This window comes from Grammomys surdaster, unplaced genomic scaffold, assembly GCF_004785775.1.
Source record: "Grammomys surdaster isolate TR1022 unplaced genomic scaffold, NIH_TR_1.0 126278, whole genome shotgun sequence".
Lineage (NCBI taxonomy): Eukaryota > Metazoa > Chordata > Mammalia > Rodentia > Muridae > Grammomys > Grammomys surdaster.
Window position 1 is genome coordinate 5,312,509 of NW_021621078.1, and position 26,556 is coordinate 5,339,064.

A 26,556-nucleotide genomic window follows, 5' to 3' on the forward strand; every position below is an offset into this window, starting at 1 on the left:
TGGATGGGTTTTATTTTTCTCTGTTTTAAATCTCTAATATTTCAAGTTAGATAGTTATTCATGGGACACTAAGGTCTTTTCATTATTGTCAGTTATTCTAAGCCATTACTTTCTAGGTTGTGACTAATGTGAACTCAATTTATAATAAGTACAGTACCAGTTAAATGATGGGAAATGTCAGAGTGTGGTATATTAGTAAGGGGTAAGATTATTAAGGGAAATATTGTTTGCCATAATGTTTCTGGATACCTTGATATTGTTTTATTTTGAATTCTGTCCTGGCTGAATTGGAAACAGCAGTCTCTATAGTAGGCAAGAACTCTTCTAGATCTCTCTTTACTTCCAGTTGTATGTCTCTGAAGAGTGCTTGTGTGACGTTTTCTCTTTTAACAACTCCACCTTTAAATTTGTATTGATTTCATTGTCTAGTCTATTTGTGCATATTGGCATATTTAAATCTTGATAGGTATTAACGACTTTATCAAAGAGATCCTGGGAAGGGCTAATACTTTTTGCAAATAATTCCCGAATATATAAAATATTCTTTTTAAAGATTTATTTATTTTAAGAATGTGAGTACACTGTCACTGTCTTGAGACACACCAGAAGAGGACATTGGATCCCCATTACAGATGGTTGTGAGCCACCATGTGGTTGCTGAGAATTGAACTCAGGACCTCTGGAAGAGCAGTCAGTGCTCTTAACCACTGAGCCATCCCTCCAGCCCTAAAATAATTTTTATATTGAGAATGTTTGTTATATCTTATGTGTAAGTATTTGTATTTTCTTGTACACTGTAGAATTAGTAGGGAAAACTTTTGGGGGTGCCTAGGAATTGAACTTGTGGCCTTGTTTATAGTGAGTTTGTATACTGCTACTGAAATACATTCCTGTCTTCTTGTCACCCAGAAAGGAAAAAACTTATTTTTGAGATAGGATTTCATGAATCTCAGGCTAGCTTCAAGTTGTTATGTAGCTGAGTGGTGGGGTTGTCACCATTCCCCCATCTCTGGTATGTGTGGCACTGGTCATCAGACCAGGGTTTTGTACATACTAGGTAGTCACTCTACCAGCTAGGTTATATCTCTAGTTCCCTTATTTTTTATTTGCTCTTAGTCTCAATTATGACATGGTTCTGCTATGTTGCTCAGGGTGGTCAAGACCTCCTGGGCTCAAGTGATCCTCATGTTTCAGCTTTCAAGTAACTGCAGTTTACAGGTGTGCAACACTGTGAAACTTTTTATTTGGAGTATTTTAAGAAAGTAACATTTATTTTTACTTGAGAACATAGATTTAATATTCAAATATTATGGAATGTAACTTCATGAAATTAATGTGACTAGTCTGCTAATTAAGTATTAAAAGATTATAGAGTGCTTCTGTGTATTACTATAGACCCTGTATTATGATTACTTTTAATCCCTTTGTAGAAGTAGTGTTTACTTTTTTGTTGGTGGTTGGTTGTTAAGACAGCTTTGTGGCTAGAGGTGGCTCAAACAGTTAAGAGCACTAGTTGTTGCATAGGCCTTGGCTTCGATTCCCAACACCATATGGTGGCTTAGAGCCATCTATAACTTCAGTTAAGAGGGGATCTAACAGCCTCTTTTGTTCTCCGTGGGCATCAGGCATGAATGTGGTGCATATACATACATGCAGGCACAACACTTTCACACATTAAATAAATCTGGGGGAGGCGGTTTGGAGGACTTGCTGCTGACCTTGGACTGTCTGCTGACTCTGTCTCCTCTTAGGGTGGTAGCCTTGAACTTAGTATGCAAACAAGGCTGGTGTTGAGTTCCTGATCCTCTTAAGTGCTCAGATTACAAGCATATGCTACAATTTTGGTCTTCTAGTTTGTGTTTGGCTTGGTTTCTACCAATTTATTCCTATTAGAACCTAGAAAGAGATTTCAGGATAAGTTGAGGGGACATCATTACTGTAAAAGGTCAAGGTTTTTCATTTTTTAGAGCTAAGAATTCATGGTCAGATTTTCTCCCAGATTTTATTACTCATTTTTGCACTTTATTTGGTTAGCACTGTAAGATTCAAATATTTTTGAAGGCTTTTCTCTCACTCCCTTAATCTTTTGAGGATAGAGGTCTCATTCTGTATTTCGGGCTGGTCTGAAACTCATGATATAGACTAAATTGGGCTCAAACTCATTTCAGTCTTTCTATTACAGCTTCTCTGGGCAGGTGAGCTACCATGACTAGCTCCATTTGCTCCTTTGAAGTATAAACTAGCCGGGCAGTGGTGGTGGTGGTGGTGGTGCACACCTTTAATCCCAGCACTTTGGAGGCAGAGGCAGGGAGATTTCTGAGTTTGAGGCCAGCCTGGTCTACAAGGTGAGTTCCAGGACAGCCAGGGCTACACAGAGAAACCCTGTCTCAAACAAACAAACAAACAAACAAAAAAAGAAGTATAAACTAACTTTTTTTTTTTTTTTTTTACTTATGATTCTGTTTTGGATTTTTTTGGTTTTGGTGGTAGATAAGTACATAAAATATATCCAATACTGAGAGTGTAAAGTTTAATGTGAAGCTTTACAATTTTCATTCCAGTTGCCTATTCCAACTGTATAAAAGAAGTCCATTGTGTGTATAGATTTTTAGTCTTGTTAATTCTGGTGTTTTTATTTATTTATTTGCAAGTTTTTTAAAAAAATAAAGTTTATTAATTAAAACAAAAAGCATATTCTGTAAAAGTTGGCTTAATTTATGGTATACTAAGTACAGAAATCAATTTGTTTAATATTTTATTGAAATAACCATTATAAATTATGATTTATGGCATGTACTAGGAAAACAAAATATAAACAGCGAGTAGGTTAGTGGTCTGTAAATGAATTATCTTTAATATAAATGTAAGCAGTTGATCTGTTAATCTGGTGGCTGTATTTCTTTACCTTATGCTAGTCCCCAATAAACCTACAGAGAAACCAAGATTTATTTAAAACTATACCTCAATAGCTGAGCAGTTAAATGATCTTCCTTAACCTCCTATGTTAATCCGACCACCTCCCAGCCCTATCCCGTAATACTTGCACATTATTGATTGATATTATTGATTGATCTGGCTCTCTGGGCTTTGGGCTTCAGTGTTCCTGTGATCTCTTTGTGGATGCCTTCCTCATGGCTCCCATTCCTCTACCCTTCGGGCTGATCAGTCTCCCCCTTTCCCTCGCTCCCCCCTCTGGTTGGTGGGCATCCTGCCCTATTCTCTATTGTGCCCAGCCATTAGGTGATCAGCATTTATTGACCAGGCAGAGAATAAATGGTAAGACTTGTTCACGCAAACAGGAGATTCTTGGTATAAGCATTACAATGTTGTGCCTGGATTGAAACAAGATGTGAGGGCAGAGAGATCAGCATTTGAATAACACAAGGGTAATATTAATATTACACAGTGCACAAAAACATTATACCTATAGTGGCCATTTTACCATTACATTTTTTTACGTTTATTTATTTGTCTGTGTGTGTGTGTGTGTGTGTGTGAGAGAGAGAGAGAGAGAGAGAGAGAGAGAGAGAGAGAGAGAGAGAGTTGTGCTGCACACAGGGAGGTCATAGGACAACTTGGGGCAGTGTTGGCTCTCTCCTTCCACCTTGTGGGTCCCATGGGTTGAGCTCCAGTGGTCAGTCTTGGCAGAAAAATGCCATTCCCAGCTGAACCATTCAGCCTCTTTTGTTTGTTTTGTTCTGAATGCTATGATCTCTGTACTGCCTGTGGTTATTAAAATAGGCTAATTTAAGATATATCTGTATTTGTAACATAGGGCTTTAAAATGTGCTGTTTACTAAATACTATAGGAGGATACAGAAATAACACCTGATAGATGCTCTCTTAAGTTGAATAGTTGAATATGATAGAAATGTAGTAACAAATGCATACAATGCAAGATTTCTCAACCCTTCATCACCATTTTGGAATGGGCAGGTTGTTACAGGGATCTGTGCTGTACATTATAGCATATTTTATAGCATCTCTGAATTCTCTTTTTGTTTGTGGCAAGTTCTCGTCTCCTAGTTGTGGCAGTAAAATCTGTCTCCAAATGTTGCCAGCTGATATCTGGGGAACAGAATCACCACTGAGAAACATGTTGGTATAGTAGATGTTGAAGTGCTAAGTAGTATGAATGTACAAAGAACTATTGTAGTATAGGGCAAGAAGAGTTAAGGGATGTCCAGGAAGAATGATTCCTGAGGGAGTGAGATTCCTCCCTCTTTCCCTCCCTCCTGTCCTGCTTAAGACTCCCCAATGCTGAGGACACAGGCATATACTACCACTCCCAGATCTGATTCGGAATTATGTCCCCAACTCTATTTCTTTTTTTAAAAATTAAATTTATAGTTTTTTTTTTGTTTGTTTGTTTTTGTTTTTCAAGACAGGGTTTCTCTGTGTAGCCCGGGCTGTCCTGGAACTCACTCTGTAGACCAGGCTGGCCTCGAACTCAGAAATCTGCCTGCCTCTGCCTCCCAAATGCTGGGATTAAAGGTGTGCGCCACCACTGCCCGACTTTAACTCCTCAGGAGTTGGGGGCAACTTTTTTTTTTTTTTGTTTTTGTTTTTCGAGACAGGGTTTCTTTGTGTAGTCCTGGCTGTTCTGGAACTCACTCTGTAGACCAGGCTAGCCTCAAACTCTCGAACTCAGAAATCCGCCTGCCTCTGCCTCCCAAGTGCTGGGATTAAAGGCGTGTGCCACCATCGCCTGGCCTATAGGTTTTTTTGTTTGTTTTGTTTTTGTATACTTGGTGTATGTATGTTTGTGGTAGTATACATACATGTGTGTAGTGTGTGTTCTTAAATGATGGTCAGAGAAAGACTTTAGGCATTGTGTTCTATCCTTCATTATTCCTTGAAGTTTTGTTTTATTCTATTTCTAAATGATGTGAAATGATAAAAACAGGAGTGTGATAAACATCTTGATTTTTAGGAATCAGTTTTCTTCTCTTATTATGAATTCTGGTGATCAAACTGAGATTGTCAGGCTTGTGTGGTAAGTACTTTCAGCTATCTATCTCACTGGCCCTCCCAGGGCTTTTAACAGGAAAAAAGGCTTCTCTTGTAGCATGCTGTGTACTGAGAGGAAGGAGGTGAAGTGGAGTCTGATTGTTCTTTTTTTTTTTTTAAATATTTATTTATTTATTTATTTATTTATTTTATTGATGAGTATACTGTAGCTGTCTTCAGACACACCAGAAGAGGGCATCGAATCTCATTACAGATGGTTGTGAGCCATCATGTGGCTGCTGGGATTTGAACTCAGGACCTCTGGAAGAGCAGTCAGTGCTCTTAACCACTGAGCCATCTCTCCAGCCCCTGAGTCTGATTGTTCTTGCTGTTTAGTGTCTTAGGTTTATGGAGGCTCTATCATATGTTTTTGTAATCTTTATGACAGTAGAAAGGGGGCATTGGCTGTTGAACTTTCTCTACGTGGCCAAGTTCATTGGCTAAGTGAGGTGTGACTTAAAAGAGATTTTATAGAAGATAAGGAGGTAGAGTTCTTCAATATGCTTGGAAAAAAGAAAACTAAATATTTCAGTCATGGCAGATATTTGTTTTGTGTTGAAATATAGCTTTTTTTCTTTTTCCTTTTGGAGATAGGGTCTCAATGTAGCCTTGGCTAGCCTTACGTTTGATACATAGCTGAGATTAATTTGAACTTGCCACCTTGCCTCTCAGCCTGGGATAACAAGTGGACACCATTATTCGGGCCATTGATTTGGTTTGTTACAGTCTAGAGCAGGTTGGACTCAAACTCTTAGAGATCAGCTGACTTTTTGCCTTCATATCCTGAATGCTGGGATTAAAGACATGTGCCATTACACCTAGAAGTAGTTGCTTTCTTTTTATTGTATAGGTAGTATCCAATACTTTGAATATATTATAGTTTTTAATTTATCTGTTTGTAATATTTGAATAATTTCAGCTTTTACATTTATGTAAAACATCAACCTTTTTGAAGTTTTCTATGTTAAAAACTTGGGGATTGGTTTTAATTCTTTTAATTTCTTTCCTATCTATCTTTTCCAATCTATCTATCTATCTATCTATCTATCTATCTATCTATCTATCTATCTATCTATCTATATGAGTTCATGGTATTCTTAAGTATGTTAGAGATTGTGACATTCTTAAGAGAATACTTTTTACTTCCATGAAGGTTTATTCTAGGAGTGGAACATTTGAGGAGGATGATGGTGCAAATAGTATACTTGCTGAGCAAGGTTTATAGTCAGGTGAGAACATTGACTGTGAGGAAGGTGCTGACATCAAAGTTACAGGATTGGGATAAAAGCTGTTGGTGTTGGATGCAATCTATTTTTGGGTCAACCTGTACTTGTTGGTAGTCACTTTTGATTCTTTTTCCATTATTTTTTATGTTTTTATATGCATGTGCTATGGCATAGTAAAGACATTTATTTCCATGGATGATCTTCATTCATTCTTTTTTCTCTCCCTTCCCTCCCTCCGTCCCTCCCTCCCTTCCTCTCTCCCTCCCTTCTCCTTCCCCCCCCCTTTCTCCCTCTCTCTAGTTTTATTTAATGTATGAGTGCTCTGCTGCCTATACGTCTGCAGACCAGAAGAGGGCATCAGATCCCCTTATAGATGGTTGTGAGCTACCATGTGGTTGCTGGGAACTGAACTCAGGACCTCTGGAAGAGCAGCCAGTATTCTTAACTGCTGAGCGTCTCACCAGCCCTCCTCTCTTTTCAAGACAAGATTTCTCTGTGTAACAGCCCTGGCTGATCTGGAACAAACTCTGTAGACCAGGCTGGCTTCAAACTCAGAGATCCTATTGTCTCTGCCTCCCGAGTGTTGGGATCAAAGGTGTGCACCACCCACCATGCCCCACATGGATGATACATTTTTTTTTTGATGATATTCTGATTGCTTTGTAAACTTGAGGAAGTCATTTAATCTCTTTAGTCCTCAGTTTTATCATCTGTATAAATTAGAACTAATAATACTTCTAAGTATTGGTCTAAGAGGATTAGATTCATTATGTAGACCTGAGAATAATACTTGGTATATTGGGTTATTATTGTCTTGATTCTGTATTACTCAGAAGGCTTTTATTGGAGCTTGTGAAATGGCTCAGCAGTTAAGAGCCACTGGTTGCTCTTCCAGAGGACCAGGGTTAATTCTGTGCACTCACATGCCATTCACAATAACTCCAGTACCAGGTATCAGGCACATTCATGGTATACAGGTATACATGCAGGCAAAACATCCATGCACATAATACAGTAAAAAAAATATTTTTTTTTAAAGGCTTTTGTTTTCTCCTAGTTCTGATCCTTTTATTTTTGGTCTGATTCATCTCCTATAGTCCTCTTTTCTTGATGTGCTGGGGATTGAACACAGCCCCTCAAGCATGTAGACAGGTGCTCTATCACTGAGCTATCCCTCTTCTGCTTACTCAGACTTACAGAGTTATAGTCAAATACATAAGTGAAGATTTACAAGTTTCTAACCTTCTAGAACCTTTTGTCCCTTCCGCCTCAGTAATAATCATCTCTTCTACTTCTGTTCTCGCTTCTTTACCTTAGGTTATTTTATAAATCATCTTGCTTATTTAAACTTATTATTCTGAGTGTGTATATATGTACATTTATATTTTTATGAATGCATATCTTTATGTGTCTGTGTGCACACACATGCTGTAGTGTGCAAGTGGAGATTAGAGGACAACCTTAGGAGTTGATTTTTTCCTTCCATCGTAAGTTTCTGGGAATCAGACTTAGGACATCTGGCTTGTGTGGCAATTACCCTCTAAGTCATCTTGCTGGCCTATTTAGTTTTTTTTTAAGGTTATCTGTGATTACCCTTCCATATTTTTCACATTAAAAAAATAGCTGCTTAATACATCACTCTTATGCCTTCTCTGCTAGTAATTTGATATCATTTTTTGTGCTCCTTTGCACTTATTTTCAATCCTGTTTTATCTGTTTAAATACTCTTCTATAACTCTGTCCCTAGTGCTCTAATTATTCTGTCCTTGTTCTCTGCAAGTTCTTTTTGGCTCATTTTGGTGTTCTAGTTTAGTACGTAATAAGACGCATTCTTTTTGTGTAATTTTTTGCCTTAGTTTTAGCAGAACACTTATCATGTATTCCTAATTTAATGCCTCACATAGGTCATGTAGTCCTAACAGTTTAGTAGAATATCATTGAATTTTTAAAGTTTGTTCTTTGAAGCTTTGAATAGCAGCTAGCAGTCATAGAAAAATTGACTGTAAGCTAGGATGACTATTTATAAAACTACAAAAAGCACAAAGTATAGCACAGTTTCATGAGGCTATGTAAATCTTAGGCTATCCCATTGTGTTAGACTGTAGTAGAGTCAGAGACTTAGAACCAGAAAGGATCATAGAAGTAATATTATTCTTAAACATGCTAAATAAAAAGAATTGCTGAAAAGTAGGTCTGTGAGCTTCTTGAGATATATGCAATATGTTAAGATTGTGCACAGGAGCAGTTCTTCAGGGTAAGAATTTATAACTTGAATGGATTATCAAGTATCTTGACTGAAAAAAATACTGTCTTACTAGCTTGCAAAAAATGACAGATGAAACACTTGAGGCTCAAAGATTGTTAAGACAGGAGAGATGGCTGGCATGGTCGTTGTTATTCATAGTAATGATCCTGACCAAACAGGAAACTTTTAGTTAGATCTGCTGTGCTGTGCTTAACAAAGAGGAAATAAGAATATGGAAGAAGTGCTAAAGAGATGACTCAGTGTCAAGTGCACTGGTTGCTCTTCTGAGGATCTGGGTTTAGTTCTCAGCACTCATAGGACAGCTTACAACCATCTGAAACTCTAGTTCCAGAGGAGCCTGCCCACTTTTTTGACCTGTGGTGGGTGTACCAGGCACACACACATGGAGCACATACTTACATGTAGACAAAATACTCATATATAAAATAAAATAAATCTTAAATATTTTAAAAAGAAGTGTCTGAAACAGAAAATATTTGTCTCTAATTAAAATAAACTTACTATTTATCATTTGGGCTGGGGAGATACATGGATGGTAAAAGTGCTTGTTGCTCTTTGAGAGGACCTGAATTTGATTCTCAGAACATGTATCAGGAAGTTTATAGCTTCCTGTAACTACAAGGGATCTGATACCGATACCCTCTTTTGTCCTCTGTAGTACCCTTTTTTCATGCACACACACACACAAGACATATACACATTTGTAAATTAAACAAAGAACCATTTGGGGGGGCTAGGGCTATATAGCTCAGTTGGTAAAGTGCTTGCTTAGCATGTACTAAGTCTTAAATACCTCTCCAACATTTAATAAAGAAGGTGTGGTGAGACATGTCTAATTCTAGCACTCAAGAGATAGAGACAGGAAATTGAGAGTTCAAGGTCATTCTTGGCTGTATGGGGAATTTGAGGTCAGTCTGGGCTAGAGCCTTTGTTTAAGAAAGAGGAGGGGATCATTAGGTTTGGAGATATCTGTCTCTGTTCATCTGTCCATCCATCCATCCATCCATCCATCCATCCATCCATCCATCCATCCATCCATGCTTAACGTGCTTGAGGCCTTGTGTGTGTGTGTGCTCATAAACATAAAGTTGATTGTGGTGTTGGGGATGGAATCCAGGGCTTTGAACTTGTTAGGCAACATTCACTATTGCTGAGCTACATTCCCAATTCCCAGATATTTACAATTAGGTCATCAGAGTGTTGTACTGCTAAAGCATTTTGGGGAACATTGTGGGAGGGGGAATTGGCTTTTCAAGACAGGGTTTCTCTGTGTAATAGTCCTGGCTGTCCTGAAACTAACTTTGTAGATCAGTCTGGCCTAGAATTCACAAGAGATCTGCCTACCTCTGCCTCCCAAGTGCTGAGATTAAAGGCGTGCACCACCGTGCCTGCCTTCAAAGCATTTTCTAATGGCACATTCAACATCAAGGCAAAGATGCTTCCATATCTTCTTTATTTTCTTCCTCTGATAATCACTAATTTTTCATTCTGTCTTATATGCCAGTTTGCGTATTGTGTCAATTTGTCTTTTTTTTCCTCTAATTTTAATGTATATGAGTGTTTTGCCCTCATATATGTTTGTATACCACATGTGTGTTCTGTGTCTGAGGAAGCCAGAAGAAGGCATCAGATCATCTGGAACTGGAGTTATAGACAGTTGTGAGACACCATATGAGTACTAAAAGTTAACCTGAGTTATTTTGAAGAACAACCAGTGCTCTTAACCACTGAGCAATCTCTCCAACCCCTTGTTTGTTTTTTGTTTTTTCAAGACAGAGTTTCTCTGTATAGCTCTGTATAGCACCACCACTGCCCAACTAGCCCCTTGTTTTGTTTGAGACAGGGGAGTCTCATGAAATTCACACTGTTTTCAAACTTGCTTTGTAGTTCAGGCTGACCTAAAACTCTAGTCCTCCTATTTCCCTCCTACTCCTTTTTTTTTTTTTTTTTTTTGGTTTTTCGAGACAGGGTTTCTTTGTGTAGTCCTGGCTGTTTTGGAACTCACTCTGTAGACCAGGCTAGCCTCAAACTCTCGAACTCAGAAATCCGCCTGCCTCTGCCTCCCAAGTGCTGGGATTAAAGGTGTGCGCCACCACTGCCCGGGCAATGAGCCATTTGTTTGTTGGTTTGTTTGTTTTTTGAGACAGGGTTTCTCTGTGGGGAATTCTCAATTGAGAAAATGCCTATATAAGATCCAGCACTAAGGTATTTTCTTAATTAGTGATTGATGGAGGGTTGGGGGTAGCCTATTGTGGGCCTGGGTTCTATGAGAAAGTTGTGATGGTGCACACTTTTAATCTCAGGACTTTGTGCATTCTAGGCAAATACTCCCAACAGGTCTGTTCTAGGACAGCTAGGGCTATTGTAGAGAGAAACCCTGCCTTGTGTGGGGTGGGGAGTGGGGGAGAAAAAGAAAGAAAGAGAGAAACAAAAATCAAACAAGAGTTGGGACTCTGAATCTAAATTAGAAATGGGGGAACATAGTAAGTATAGTAGTATTGGAGGATATCTAGGGAATACTTGCAGAGGGAAAAGGTAGATTGAAAGTATGTTTATCAAATTGCTTGAAAGGTTCAGTAGTTTAAGAGGGCACTTAATAAGATGGACTATCTCTCAGAGGACAGTATTGTTTCGTTAAGGATTTTGAACTTTTATTTCCTATGTCTGTTATTTGTATGTAGTGTGTCATTCTGATGTGACTAAGAGAGTCATTAAGGGTTGGTATGGTGACTCCCACTCAACCAAACAGGAAGCTGAGACTGGTGGGTCTCTGAGTTTGAGACTAGCCTATATAGAGGCTATATAGTGATTTCTACTAGCTTACATAGTGAGTTCCAGGCTAACCAGAGTTAAAAGAAACCCTGCTTCATAACTTAATATGTTTCATTGAATATTTTTATAGGAATGCTAGAACTGAGTCATCCAATATGAGTGGCCTCTAGTTACCATAAATTTATTTTAAATTCTTTTCTTGGTTTTTCGAGACAGGGTTTCTCTGTGTAGCTCTGGCTGTCCTGGAACTCACTCTGTAGACCAGGCTGGTCTCGAACTCAGAAATCTGCCTGCCTCTGCCTCCCAAGTGCTGGGATTAAAGGCGTGCGCCACCACCGCCCGGCTCATATTAATTAAAATTAAGTGAAAATTTTTTCCTTAGTTGAAATCTTCATTTTTCTTTAAGATTTCGCATGCACATCTGTGTACTACATGTGTGTAGTGCCCAAGGAACTCAGAAGAGGGTGTTGGATCCTCTGAGAGTTGTTAGATATCATCTGAATGTAGAAGACCAGCTTAACTTCTGAGTCCATTTCTCTAGCCCCAAACCCACACTTGAAGTACTCAGTAGCCATGTATATTGTCATTATTGCAGAAAAGTCTAATGCTTAATGCTTACTAAGAAAAAGATGTTCATAAAAAAATGTAGATTCTTGCTAGGTGGTGGTGGTGGGACCCATTTTAATCCCAGTACTTGGGAGGCAGAGACATGAGGATCTCTGAGATTAATGAGGACAGTCTAGTCTACAGAGCGAGTCTAACAACTCTCAGAGGATGCAACACCCTCTTCGGAGCTAGGGCTATACAGAAAAGTCCTGTCTCAAAAAACGGGGAAAAAAAACCCCAAACTTGGAAATTTCTACAGAAACTCAGATTTAGTTTTTAATATATATGTTTAACATATATTAGAAGGGTTTTTTTGGCAGATGTTGTATAGACCATATATACTTTGAAAAAATTTTAATTTGACAAAAATGTAAGTTTATACTACATTTATATAAACATCATAATTCATGCTTATTAAAACCATATTTTCAGAGCTGGAGAGATATCTTAGCAGTTAAGAACACTGCTATTCCAGGGGACCCAGGTTTGATTCTAAGCACCTATACAAATCATAACTATCTGTAGCTTCAGTTTCAAGAGATCTGATGCCCTCTTCTGGCTTCAGTGAACACTTAGCATGGATGTGGTGCACAAACATATGCAGGCAAGATATACACATAAAATAAAGTAGTCAATAGCTCTTAGGTTTCTAGATTGCTGAATTGATACACTTTGGTAAGCTGCCTTCTGATCATCCATGAAATGCATACATTCATGCACATACATACAACCACACACATATAAATATCATTTTAAAATAATCTCAATAGACATCAAGATAACTATATTTTATATAGGAAACTCAGAAGATTGGTTTGAGTGACTGGACTATTTTGAATTAAGTACTTTTGAGATATTGGAGAGTCAAACTGGTTGATAGTAACTTGAATTTTTTTATTTATCAGATAAATGGACTAATTTGTTTGTCCCATGTTGATTAACACTTTTCTAGGACCCTAACATAACTTAATTCTTGAGGATTTTTTGTTAATTGTTAATTTTATTAATTTATTCACTTTTGAGAATTGCCTTTTTTTCCCATTTGTTTTGTGGGGACAGAAATTAGTTTTTTTGACTTGGTAGCAGTAGCTTTACCAGCTGAGCCATCTTGATGGCTATTGAGATTATCATTTTAAAATTATATTTATTTGCATAGGGCTATATATATGTGTATGAGTGTATGCATTTCATGGGTGGTCAGAAGACAGCTTACCAGGGTGAATTCTCTGTTATGTAGCCAGGGATAAAACTCAGGTCATTAGGATTGATGGCAGATGGCCCTGTCTGCCAAGCTGTCCAGCCTGCATGATCTTTGAGATCTTATAATCAAAATAATACAAAACATTTGATTCTCAGATAGTAGAGGTAATGTTTCACTATAGGAAGTAAGGCTGAACTATGTTGAGACAGTTCTCATTTTGAGAACTATAAAATCAATAGTATTTTTGTGAAAAGACCAGTAAACAGAGGACAGATCTAAAAAGTCTTTGTGTGTGTGTCTGGGGGGCTTGGCAGCAGCAGCATTTGGGTAGTGGTGATGGTGTTATACATGCCATAATGAATGCGTGAAGGTTGGAAGATAGCTTTGTGGAGTTGGTTCTTTGTGTTCTGAGGATCAAATTTAGGTTGCCAGGTTTGTGTAGCAAGCATTTTTGCTCTCTGAGCCATCTCACTAGCCCATTCATTATGTTAAAAAGATACACACCCACACACACATACATACATACCCACCACCGTACATAGCTAGCACATGCCTTTTTTTTTCTTCAATTAATTTATTTTCATTTATTGTGCATTGATGTTTCACTTGCATGCATAACATCTGTGTAGGGATGTTAGATTTTCTGGAATTGGAACTACAGACAGTTGTAAGCTGGGAACTGAACTTCGGTGTTCTGGATGAGCAGCTAGTATTCTCAACCTGAGCCATTTCTCCAGCTTTTTTTTTGTTTTTGTTTTTTGGTTTTTTTGTTTTTAAAGATTTATTTATTTTATTTATGAGTATACTGTAGCTGTCTTCAGACACACCAGAAGAGGGCATCAAATCTCATTACAGATGGTTGTGAGCCACTGTGTGGTTGCTGGGATTTGAACTCAGGACCTCTGGAAGAGCAGTCAGTGCTCTTAACCACTGAGCCATCTCTCCAGCCCTCTCCAGCTCTTAAAATATATTTTAAATTTAATCATATGTGCATATGATGTGTTTATCAAATCTTTCTCTATTTCTTCTCCTCCAGCACCTCCACCAATCTTAAGACTTTTCTCTCCCAGCTTCATGTGCATGCTTGTTCTTTTTTATTTAATGATCACTGAGATCTGTCTTTATTTTATGTACATGGATGTAAGACCATTTCCTGAAGCATTAGATAGCCTCTCAGGGCTGGCACTGCTGAAGAAAACTGACTTTTTAATAGTAGCCATGAATTGCTAGTAGCTCCTCAGATAGGGATAGGAATTCATATACTCTTAAATCTGTGTTGGGATTTTGCCTGGTTTTAGTATTCAGGCTCTTGTGTTGGTCATCTAACTACTTCCAGTTCATTTGTGCAGTGTAACTATAATGTCTAACAAATCCTGATTCACTACAGAATCTTTCTGTCCTCCTCCTCCATGGTGATCCTTTGGAGAAGAGAGTTTTATATTGATGTACCATTTAGGGTTGAACATTCTGTAGTCTCATCTCTGCATACCGATCAGTTGTAGTCTGCAGAAAGAAGCTTCTCATGAGGTTTGAGAAATGCACTAACCTTTAGAAAGCTCTGGTCAATCAAAGGTTGGGGACAGGACATTTTGGGAATCTAAGTGTGTAGTCAGGAGTTCTCAGGTAGCCTGACTGGCTGGTGGAAAAGGCTATCTGTGTGAGGTGCAAGGCTCTACAGAGTCCTCAGAAGGCAGACCAGGATAGATGAGGTGATCTGTGTCTCATGACATCTTTTAAAGGTGGGTTCCCAGCTTTCGATCAGGCACTATACATTGAACAACTCTCTCTGGAGTATTTACTTGTCTATGTGTTTATATGTATGGGCCTATGTAAGGTATACCACTTGTGTTAAGGCAGGCCTCAAGGTCCTATGGAAATGGAGTTAATAGTGGTTATCTTTTGTTGTTTAAAATTTGCCCACAGTTATACAAAGAGTGGGTATTGTTTTGTTTTTGACACCGGGTTTTGTGGATCTGGCTGGCCTGGAGCTAACTTTGTAGACCAGGCTTTCTCAAACCACAGAGTTCTGCCTGATTTGTGCTTCCTGAGCACTGGCATCAAAGGTGTGTGCTACCACTCTTGGTTTATTGTCATATTAAAAACAAACAGGCAAACATTGTGTGTGTGTGGGTGTGTGTGTGTGTACCTGCCTTAGCATAAGTGCATGCAGCATGTGCTTGTAGATGCTTGGCAGAGCCAGATGAATCTTTTCCCTTGGAGCTTAAGTTACAGGCATTTGTAAGGCACTTGATGTGATTTCTGGGAACTCAACTAGGTCCTTTGAAAGAGCAGCAAGGCCGGGAGGTGGTGGCGCACGCCTTTAATCCCAGCACTTGGGAGGCAGAGGCAGGCGGATTTCTGAGTTCGAGGCCAGCCTGGTCTACAGAATGAGTTCCAGGACAGCCAGAGCTACACAGAGAAACCCTGTCTCGAAAAACAAAAAACAAAACAAAACAAAATAAAAATAAATAAATAAATAAAATAAAAAATAAAGAAGAGCAGCAAGTGCCCTTAACTGCCGAGCCATCTCTTAGTCCCCCATGGAATGATCTTTAAAAAAAAAAAGTATAGTCATCATTCAGAAAATGTAAAAATGTTATCTCCTTTGTATTATGCGCGTTTTAGCCTCTTGATTGCTCTCTCTTCCCCAGAAGTCACCAATGCTACGGTTTTCTAAGTATTCTCCTAGTGGTAGTTAATGTGTATAAAGAAAATCTGTGTTTATCACATTGTCAGTGTTCTGGGTATTTAAGCCTAATTCTCTTTAGATGGGTGTGGTGGCACATGCCTGTAATTCTAGCACTGGGGAAGCTGAGGTAAGAGGCTCAGGCAGAATCTCAGAGAGTTCAAGGCCAGCCTGAGCTACACAACCAAATGCTGATAGCACTGATAGTTTGTTTATATATATATATATATATATATATATATATATATATATATATCTTTAACAATAGTGATATTTATATCAATATAGGGTTTTATATTTTTGCTATGTTTCGTATATATACTACCATGTCTTTACAATCACTTTGTGAAGTAGTAAATTAAAATTGAAAGGAACAGAAATTAAAAATTACTACTTGGTTGAAAAAAGAAAAAAGGAAAGGGAAGGACATGACTTTCCTAGGTATGGTGAAGAGAATGTTTTATTATAGGTGTGTGGGAGGGCATAGCCAGAGACAGACATATTTGGGAGTCAGAGTGGTTGGTCATGACCCTGATCCATATGGAGAGATGGAGAGAGGAAGGAAAAAGGGAAGAGGGATCTTAATACAGCAGTCGGGAGGCCAAAGGTACAAAAGGGAAGTATAAGTAACCAAAATGTTTGGATTACATAGGGAAGAGTCTCTGGGGGAGGGGCAGCCTAGCCTAGCCTCTGGGCTGGAGAGTTCAAGGTAGAGGATATGGTATGTTAGTGTCTTGTAACAGGTAGGAATTGAGGGATGCTAGGAGAACCTGGAGACAAGGACTGCTAGGATATGTACCACAGACTCTTGTCCCAGGTTTGAAACTTAGTACTACTTACAAATGGAGAAAAATTGATGAACTCATAAAAATAATGGTATTAAAACTTACTTTTGTGGTGCTGAGAATCAAATCAAGGCTTCGCATACTAAGCAAGAGTCCTACGCTGAGCTATGTTCCCTCTGTGCTCCCTTCAATGTTTGTCTGTTTGTGAGACAGGATTATTGAATTTGTGATCCTTCTACCTTGGTACTGGAAGTGGCTGGAAGTATAGGCTTGCATTAATTGTCCCAGCACATAACTTTTTTTTTTTTTGGTTTGGTTTTTTTCAAGACAGGGTTTCTCTGTTTAACAGCCCTGGATTCTCTGGCTGTTCTTAAAGTTGCATGCCACTACACCTGTTTCAGTTTTTTTTTTATTTTATTTTTTTGTGAGACAGACTCAGTTTTTTTTGAGACAGATTCATTTTGTAGCCCAAGTTGGCCTGGAACTTGAGGCAGTCTTCAGCCTCCCAGGTGCTATTGCAAACAAGAATGTTCAGATTTGGGGGCTGGAGAGATGGCTCAGAGGTTAAGAGCACTGGCTGATCTTCCAGAGGTCTTGAGTTCAATTCCCAGCAACCACATGGTGGCTCACAACCATCTGTAATGAGATCTGATGCCCTCTTCTGGTCTGCAGGCATACACACAGGCAGGACGCTGTATGTGTAATAAATAAATAAATATTTAAAAAAAAAAAAAAAAGAATGTTCAGATTTTCATAATTGTCTCCTCCTCTTCCTCCTCCTCCTCTTCTTTTAAATACAAAGTTCTTTCATGGTGGTCCAAGTTTTCTTCTTTGTATGATGTGCATACACTAGTATGCATGAATGGAAGCCAGAGGAGACTGTTGGGTGTCTTCCTCTGTAGCTCTTTACCTTTATACTTTGAGACAAGGACTCTATCTTGGAGCTTCCTGTTTTTTAGGTAGGCTAGCCAGTAAGCCTCAGTAACCTTGTTCCAGATCCTCCCGGTGCTGTGGTTACAGATGGAGGCAGGGGAATTTCTGAGTTCATGGCCAGCCTGGTCTACAGAGAGAGTTCTTGGACAGGCCTACAAAAAAAAAAAAAAAAAAACCCTGTCTCAAAAAACCAAAAAAGAGGGGCTGGAGAGATGGCTCAGCGGTTAAGAGCACTGACTGCTCTTCCAGAGGTCCTGAGTTCAATTCCCAGCAACCACATGGTGGCTCACAACCATCCGTAATGGGGTCTGATGCCCTCTTCTGGTGTATCTGATCACAGCAACTGTGTACTCACATTCATAAAATAAATAAATCTTTAAAAAAAAAAAAACCAAAAAAGACAAAGTATCGTATAGTCTAGGCTAGCTTCAATGTTTATTCCTTCTGGATTGTCCTGCCTCTAGTTCTTGAGTTACTGGTAAAATTACAGGTATATGTACTTGGCTCTATTCTTATTGTACAAATTTTCAGGAAATGACAAACGTTTGCATTAAGTAAATGGTATTTATTTTATGTGTATGGCACTCTGCCTACATGTACATCTGCAGGCCAGAAGAGGGCACCAGATCTTGTAGATGGCTATGAGCCACCATGTGGTTGCTGGGAATTGAACTCAGGACACCTAGAAGAGCAGCTAGTGCTCTTACCTTCTGAGCCATCTCTCCAGCCCCAAGTAATGGTATTATAAACCAGATTAAGTTTGTACTATTAAATGTGAAGAAATTTACCATTGCATAATCTTGTAAATTTTAAATGTAAGAAGGTAAAAGAGAATGGAAAAAGGAAAAGAAAGGAAGCCTACATTGTGTGTGTTATGTAAACACACAGCACTATCTTCTAGCTCTTGCATAGCATGTTAAAAGTTTGAGATTCAATTTTAAAACACTTTTCTCCATATTCTAATCCTTCAAGGTTGGAGTATAAACAATAAGTTTTGATATAGACTTAAGCAGGAATATTGGTGAAAATGAAAGGATGGAGAGAGGGAGGAGGAGGTAGAAGAGGAAGGAGGAAGAAGAGGAGGAGAGGAAGGGAGGAAGGAAGGAAGACACTGAACAGAATAGTGCCCAAGAGTGTGCTGAAGCTCTTAGTGCACTGTGGCTCCTTTTCATCTTTCCTATCTCCCTTTCTTTCTCTTTCTTCCTTCTTCTCTTTATCCATTCTTCCTCTCCTGCTCTCTGTCCTTTTCCCATTTTTCTCTTTCTTCAATTCTCCCCTTTCCTCTCTCTTCTCTTTTTCTCTTTCCTCCCTCTTTTCCTGTTTCTTTTGAAGCAGGGTCTCATGGTATAGCCCAGGGTCGCTTGGAACTCTTCATCTACTCTCTTCAGCTACCCAGGGCTAGAATTTCAGGTGTATGCCACCACAGAATAGATTATTTTATACTTGTATTAAATATATAACAAGATTTAAATTGACATTTCAAATTTTATTTAGTGAGGGAGGGCATAAGTACGAGTGTGTAAGTCAGAAGACAACTTTATGGACTTGGTTTTCTCTTTCCACTTTTTTGTTTTGTTTGTTTTGTTTTGAGACAGAGTTTCCCTATATAGCTTTGGCAGTGTTGTCCTGGAACAAGCTCTGTAAACCAGCTAGTCTCAAACTCAACAGAGATCTTCCTGCTCCTGCCTCCCAGGTGCTGGAGTTAAAGGTGTCTGACCACCACCTGCTGACTAAATTGTTCTTTAAGATAAAAAAGTGGTACGATGGCACAGTGGCTAAAAATGTCTACCATGCAACCTGACCCTTGAAAGTTGTCCTCTGACTTCTGTACTAGGTCTGTAGCACTGCCTGCCTGCCTGCCCTCACACACATATTTCATATACACTAATAATAAATAAAAATTTAAAAATAGAAGTAGTACATACATTTATAGAATAAATATTAAAGATAGAAAGGATCCCTTGAATACACATTTTTTTTTAAAGATTTATTTATTTTATTTATGACTACACTGTAGCTGTCTCCAGACACACCAGAAGAGGGCATCGAATCTCATTACAGATGGTTGTGAGCCACCATGTGGTTGCTGGGATTTGAACTCAGGACCTCTGGAAGAGCAGTCAGTGCTCTTAACCACTGAGCCATCTCTCCAGCCCCCTTGAATACAAATTCTGTTGCTTCCTTCCATAGATCATCTATGTATGGAGATTTGGTTTTATTTTTAGATAATGATTATTATTTTATTTCTGTACCTTGCTTTTTAACAAGATAATATTTTTTATCTGTACACCAAATTAATGTTTTAAAAATACTACTATACTTTCCCTTGTTGCCAAGAACATAAGTGATTGTGTGTATGTGTTTTAACAGTGGTTTGCTGTAAGTTGGCCTCCGGCATATAATTTTTTTGCATAAGTGTTGGTATTTCAGACAAGCAACACTATTTCTGAACCCAGTGATACTTTGTATCTTTGTTTTCATCTTTGTCCTTCATTTCTATATGGAATATCAGGCAGGTGGCTTAGAGTATCTGTAGTTTATTTCTCAACATTAATTGGTCTTGTGATTTTTTTGAGAAAAGATATTCGATCTCTAAAATTTTAATAATAATGTTTATGATGTTGAAAGTTGTTACATCAGTTACTTTATAGGTTAAATGTAAGTTATATATTTGTTCATCCTGTTGATGACCTTTCTTGGTTGTGTTTAATATTGCAGTTATTGTTACAGTAACATGCATGCTTCTTTGTACTTCCATATGTTGAGGAAAAGATGGAGTTAGGTAGGCAGTCTCTGCCAATTTTGTGTTTAAAAGAATCCAATTTTTTCCAGGCTTGGTGTTCAGGCCTGAATCTTTTTACTGAGAGGGCCTTATAATAGTAAATCAGTTGCTTGGGGCCAATAATGTCCTTTTATTTAAAAAAAAAAAAGAGAGAGAGAGATTCTTAATTCTTAAAGGATGAAATGCTGTGACATGAATGTGTTCTGATTATCTCGTGATTCTGTTTCTTTATCTTGTTAATTACCTGAGTGTCTTAGGGAAATGCAGATGTTACTTAATTATAAAAACTCATATTGAGGTCTTAAGGGAAGTTATAGTTTTAAAATTTTTTATTTTTTTACATATATGCTTGTGTGAGCATATGTGACCTCATGTGTGCAGGAGCCCATTAAGGCCAGAAGAGGAACCGGCGCAACAGTGTTTATGAGCCACCTGATGTGGATGTTAGAAATGAACTAAGGTCCTCTGCTAGAGTAGTATGTACCCTTGATCACTAAACCATCTCTTCAGCTTCATCTAGTCTCTTTAGAAGAAGATTGTAATCTCAGTGTTTGGGAGATAGGTGGAGACCTATCTCTATGAGATTGAGGCCAATCTGCTCTACATAGCAAGTTTTAGACCACCTTGGGCTATACAGTTAGACCCTGTCTTAAAAAAATAAAGATTATATGTGTGGTTTGGTGTTAGTGGCCTCAAGCTTGCTGTGTAACTGGGGGTAGACTTGAATTTGTTATCTTCCTGTCTTCATCTGAGTGCTGAAATTTTAGACATATGTTCTACATCTAGCTTTGGGTGTATATTAAAACTAGAATTGGATACAATGATATTTGTCTATAATTCCACTACTGAGAAGACTGAGTTAGGAGGATCGCCATGAGTTTGCGATGCCTGGGTCGTATAGCAAGATCATGCCTTTAAAAAAAAAAAAAGTAGGAAAAAAGATACAAAGAGATAGAGACAAAGATACAAAGAGACAGTGAGATACAAAAGGTGTGTTTATATACTTGGCAAAAATTTTTTCTGGCAAGAATTAAAGTTGGTTTGTTTGGGGCTGGAGAGATGGCTCAGTGTTTTAGAGTATTCATTGCTTTTCCAGAGGATTCCAGTTTGATTTCCAGTATGATGTCTCAAAACCATCCACAATTCCAGTTCTCGGGGATCAAAGTTTTCTTTTGACCTCATTGGACATCAGGCATGCATTTGGTGCACATACATACACCAGACAAAATGTACATACAGAAAAAATTTAAAAATTAAAAATTTTAATTGGTGAGGCAGAGACAGACAGATTTCTGAGTTCGAGACCAGCCTGGTCTACAGGGTGAGTTCCAGGATAGCCAGGGCTACACAGAGAAACCCTGTCTCGGAAAAAAAAAAAAAAAAAAAAAAAAAAAAATTGGTTCTCTTATTTCACTAAAATGAGATCAGCTTAGAAGTCATATAAAGGGCATAGGAAGAATTGGATGTCACTTTTCCTCCTTAGAAGTTTAATGAAAAACATTCTAAAAAGTTATTTTTTATTCCTGAAATTAAATGATTTAAAAGAAAATAGCTGACTTGTTATAGTGCTTACTTACTATGGTAGAGTAGAAATCTGAGCTTATGCATGGCAACTCATTTAACACTTGTAAGTACTGTATGTAAAGTAGTTATTAAGAAAAAGGATACAGTTTACGTATGAACTCACAGATTATAAATAGTGTTGGGATTTATAATTATATGCTTCTCAGTTGTGAACTTCATTTTTTTAAGCATTAGATAAACTGATATAAGGGAATTGGTAGCAGAACCTACAAATAATTTACTGGTTCTTTCTAAGTCTACATATGGAAGGATTCAGATGGTAACAGCCATATTTTAATGTGTTAATCAAGTGAATTAAGTTTATAATAAGGAGGCACTTGGGAGGCAGAGGCAGGCGGATTTCTGAGTTCGAGGCCAGCCTGGTCTACAGAGTTATAGTTCCAGAACAGCCAGGGCTCTACAGAGAAACCCTGTCTCAAAAAACAAAACAAAACAAAACAATAAAGTTTATAAGAAAACAGTTGTTTGTGTTAAATTTAGACTTTCTTCTGCATGTTCTTTTTTTATTTTAATTTGTGTGTGTGTGAAGGAAAGGTAAGAGATAGATACACAAATCAGTGTAAGCATGTACTTGCTGTGACACATGTGAAGGTCAGAGGACAACTTTTGGGAATTGCTTCTCCTACCTTGTGTAACATCTTAGAAGCTTTTTTTTGTGTGTGTATTTTCTTACACATGAAGATCAATAATAAAAGAAATTCCTGTTGTAAAAAGACACCTTCCAAATACATTGTGGGCTATTGTGATTGTATGTGTATATGTAGGGAGTGTTAAATTTTATTTTGCTACTTTTTAAATTATGTGTTTATATGTGTGGGGTGGTGGGTATGTATATGCAACTGTGTTCATGTGAAAACTAGAAGAGGATATCAGGTCTCCAAAGATAAAATTAAGGCAGTTGTAAGTTGCCCAGTCGGGGTGCTAGGAATCAATGCAGGTCCTCTAGAAGAACAGTACATGTACTTAACTGTTGAGCAATCTCTCCAGCACTTTGTTTTGTTTATTAAGAATATACCTCAGGGGTACTGGAGAGATGGCTCAGTGGTTAAGAACGCTGGCTGTTCTCCCAGAGGACCTGGGTTCAGTTACCAGCACCCATAGGCCAGCTTTGCAACTGTAACTCCAGTTCCAGGGGATCTAACATCTTCACACATGCATCTATGTAGGCAAAACACCAATACATACAAAATAAAAATAAATTATTTAAAAAAAAAAAAGAAAGAAGAAGAATATGTCTCAGTAGGTAGCCATGGCTGACCTGGAAGGCACAAGAGATTTGTCTGCCACTGCTTCCTAAGTGTTGGGATTAAAGGTGTGTACTATATCACATCTGATGGGTTATTATGAATTTTTTTTAATAGTCTATTGTCTCTTCTGCTTGCTTTGTCACAATTGGGTAATTTAAGCAGTAGAAAGCCTCCCGAGTTTAAAAGATGCAGCTAACTTTTAAATGAATGGTGGTGTAGAAAGCATTGCTTTTAAAGTGCCACAGGTGATTGTGATGAGCTAATGCAATAAAGACGGTTTTTTAACATTCTAGACCTGATAGAATTTTGTAGATAATGGCTGCAGGTGGACCTTTTAATTATTCTTACCAACTCTTAAATTTTCTTTTTTTTTCTTTCTCTCTTATTTTCCTAGTTTATGCCAGCGTGGCTTCATTCATACAGATGAACCAAGCATTGGGATAGCAGTATAAAATTAGAATCAGACAGCTGACTGCTCAGCAGGATGCCATCAACTAACAGAGCAGGCAGTCTAAAGGACCCTGAAATTGCAGAGCTCTTCTTCAAAGAAGATCCGGAAAAGCTCTTCACAGATCTCAGAGAAATCGGCCATGGGAGCTTTGGAGCAGTATATTTTGTGAGTTAAAAGGCTTGCTATCAGTGATGTTGGAGTAAAAACTGGTAAAGAGATGAGAAATTTACTGAGTTGGAAAACAAACCTGCCCTTACACTACTTTTTACACAATGTATGTCAACCATGCATTGTGGAAGCAATGACTTTTTGCAGCTGAGATCAGTTGGATGTTCTCTAATAGGCCCAATCCTGTAAAAATGCCTTCCACTTTGAGATGCCAATTGAAAGCTCCAGGTTGTACTTCCATTAACCATGGAATTGAGATCCTCCAACCCTTTCCATGGGTGTAATTGTTTTTAAAGCAGTAAGTGAGACACATTAATGATTTTATTTTAAATAATATAGTCAAAAGATCCATAGACTGAGGCCTAGACTCCTGTTTGGAACAGGAGCTTCTCCTACCTTGTCTACGTAGAGTTAAGATATGTCAGTTTCTTGGCCACTTAGTGTGTTCTCATCTTCCTTATAGATTCCTAGTCCTTTGAGGTTGATATTTATTATTACATAAGGTCATTTTAAGTTATTGGCTACTTTCCTTTCTTTTAAGGTGAGAGTTGGGTGCGTAATGCTAGTTCCAATTCTCTGGGACAGGATTAGTTTCCCTGAGAACCATCCTTCCCTACTATCCTGTGATTAACTAGGTACTTTGCTCAAAACACCTCAGGTGTGGTTGAAAGAGGTTCACTGTAAATATAATAAGCTCTTTTATCATTCCATCCGTGTACCTGTTCTGGAGTTTTTTTTGCCATGAAGTACAAAATTCCAAATATTTTACCAAGATAAGAGTTTAGGGAAATAAAAAATATACCACCCTGAATATATCTTTTGGCAAGATTTGTGTTAGTTATTCTGTTGTGGTAAATCTCCAACCCCAATAAGACCATGCAAAGAACACACAACTCAGTTATAATGGTAAATGATACGCCTAGATTGGGCAGACATACTGGTACACGACTCTGTTCCCCAGCTGGGAAATCCCTTGCTACTTGCAGTTCTTCCAGGTCACATGCTACTGCTCCATCTTCCTTCCACCTCTTCTTCCTTTTTAGTCCTCTTCTCTCTCCTCCATCTCCTCATCTCTCTCCCTTCCTCTCTCTCCCTCTCCGAAACTTTCATCCCCACCTTTTCCTTACACTGCCCAGTCACAGGCTCTATCCTTTATTTGGCTAGTAAAGGTGGGGAGCAGGTTCATATAAAGTCACCTGTGATCAACTCCTCTTCCAAGGCAGCCCCTCTTTTTTTTTTTTTTTTTTTTTTTGTTTTTCGAGACAGGGTTTCTCTGTGTAGCCCTGGCTGTCCTGGAACTCACTCTGTAGACCAGGCTAGCCTCGAACTCTCGAACTCAGAAATCCACCTGCCTCTGCCTCCCAAGTGCTGGGTGCGCCACCACCGCCCGGCTGAGGCAGCCCCTCTTGAGAAAGCAGAATTAGTATTAAAATACAAACAGCACCAGGGCAATCTACAACATTATTCTGCAGACTCTGGAATGACTCTGAAATGCAGTCTTCCTTGGAAAAGGAATAGTGTAATAGGACATTCTTGCTTTGCTGCCTTACCTTTTGTCTCCTTACCCTTCCATAGCCTGCTTGCTCAAATCACCCTCAAAAAGCTGCAGGACCCTCATTCTGTAATACAGAATGCTATTTTAAGGTCAGCCATATGGCCATTCTTTTGAGTTTTCCTTCTTTGTCTATGACTCCTGTGTTTGTACACACTAATAATTTGTATGTTTTGTCCCCTCTCCCTTTTCTCTATTACCAATTCGTTTTATAGACTAAAACTATTGAACTGTCTGAAAGAAAAGACACAGTTTAAAACTTCCCTATATATTGTTTTCATCTACATCCATTCTAGACTTTCACTTATTATACTTGAAACTGAAGCTAGTACTAAACCTTATAATTTAATGTCTTACCTAAAATACTTCCCATGTTCTGTGGCCACAATTTCTGTTTTTTGAGGTGTGGCAACAAAACTAGCATATGTTTCATTTTCTTTTATAATTTTACGAATAGAAATCTTGTGCTTACCATAGGTTTTTAGCAATAACAACATAGCTTCTTGTTGTTGCTGTTATTTTTGAGACAAGGTCTCTTTATATAGATATATATGGCTGTCCTGGAACTTACTGTGTAGTCCAGGCTGACTTCATACTCAGAGATCACTTGCTTCTGCTTCCTGAGTGCTGGGATTAAAAGCATATACTACATTTCATGGCTACCATAATTTTTCTTAATACAATTGAGAATATTTATTTATTTATTTATTTATTTATTTATTTTTGGTTTTTCGAGACAGGGTTTCTCTGTGTAGCCCTGGCTGTCCTGGAACTCACTCTGTAGACCAGGCTGGCCTCGAACTCTTGAACTCAGAAATCCGCCTGCCTCTGCCTCTCAAGTGCTGGGATTAAAGGCGTGCACCATCACTGCCGGGCCTCATTGTTTTTTAAAGTGTATGCATGCATGCATTTGTGCCTTTATGTGTTCTTGTGTACAGTGTGCATCCAAATGTCCATGCAAGACAGAAAAGGTCATCAGATCCTCTGAAACTGTAGTTCTACTTGGTTGCAAGCCCTGTGATGTGGGTTGTTTTTTTGTTTTTCTCCAACATTTATTCATTTTATTTATATGAGTACACTGAAGCTGTCTTCAGACATACTAAAAGAGGCATCAGATCTCATTACAGATGGTTGTGCGCCACCATGTGGTTGCTGGGAATTGAACTCAGGTCCTTTGGAAGAGCAGTCAGTGCTTTTAACTGCTGAGCCATCTCTCTAGACCCACATTTTCACATCTTTAGAACAGTTCAGGTGAGAAAGAGAGGAGGAATACAGAGTCACCATAGA

The 26,556-nt window shown here is 38.4% G+C and overlaps 1 protein-coding gene across 2 annotated transcripts in view; it reads left to right on the plus strand.

The window, feature by feature from the left end:
• Window positions 1-26,556, plus strand: part of Taok1 (TAO kinase 1) — an 85,749-nt gene that overhangs the window by 9,949 nt on the left and 49,244 nt on the right. For both annotated transcript variants that reach the window (XM_028759153.1, XM_028759154.1), the window contains exon 2: window positions 23,493-23,714. In XM_028759153.1, the coding sequence (XP_028614986.1) occupies window positions 23,583-23,714 (132 nt within the window). In that variant the 5' untranslated portion in view covers window positions 23,493-23,582. The remainder of the gene's footprint in view (window positions 1-23,492; window positions 23,715-26,556) is intronic.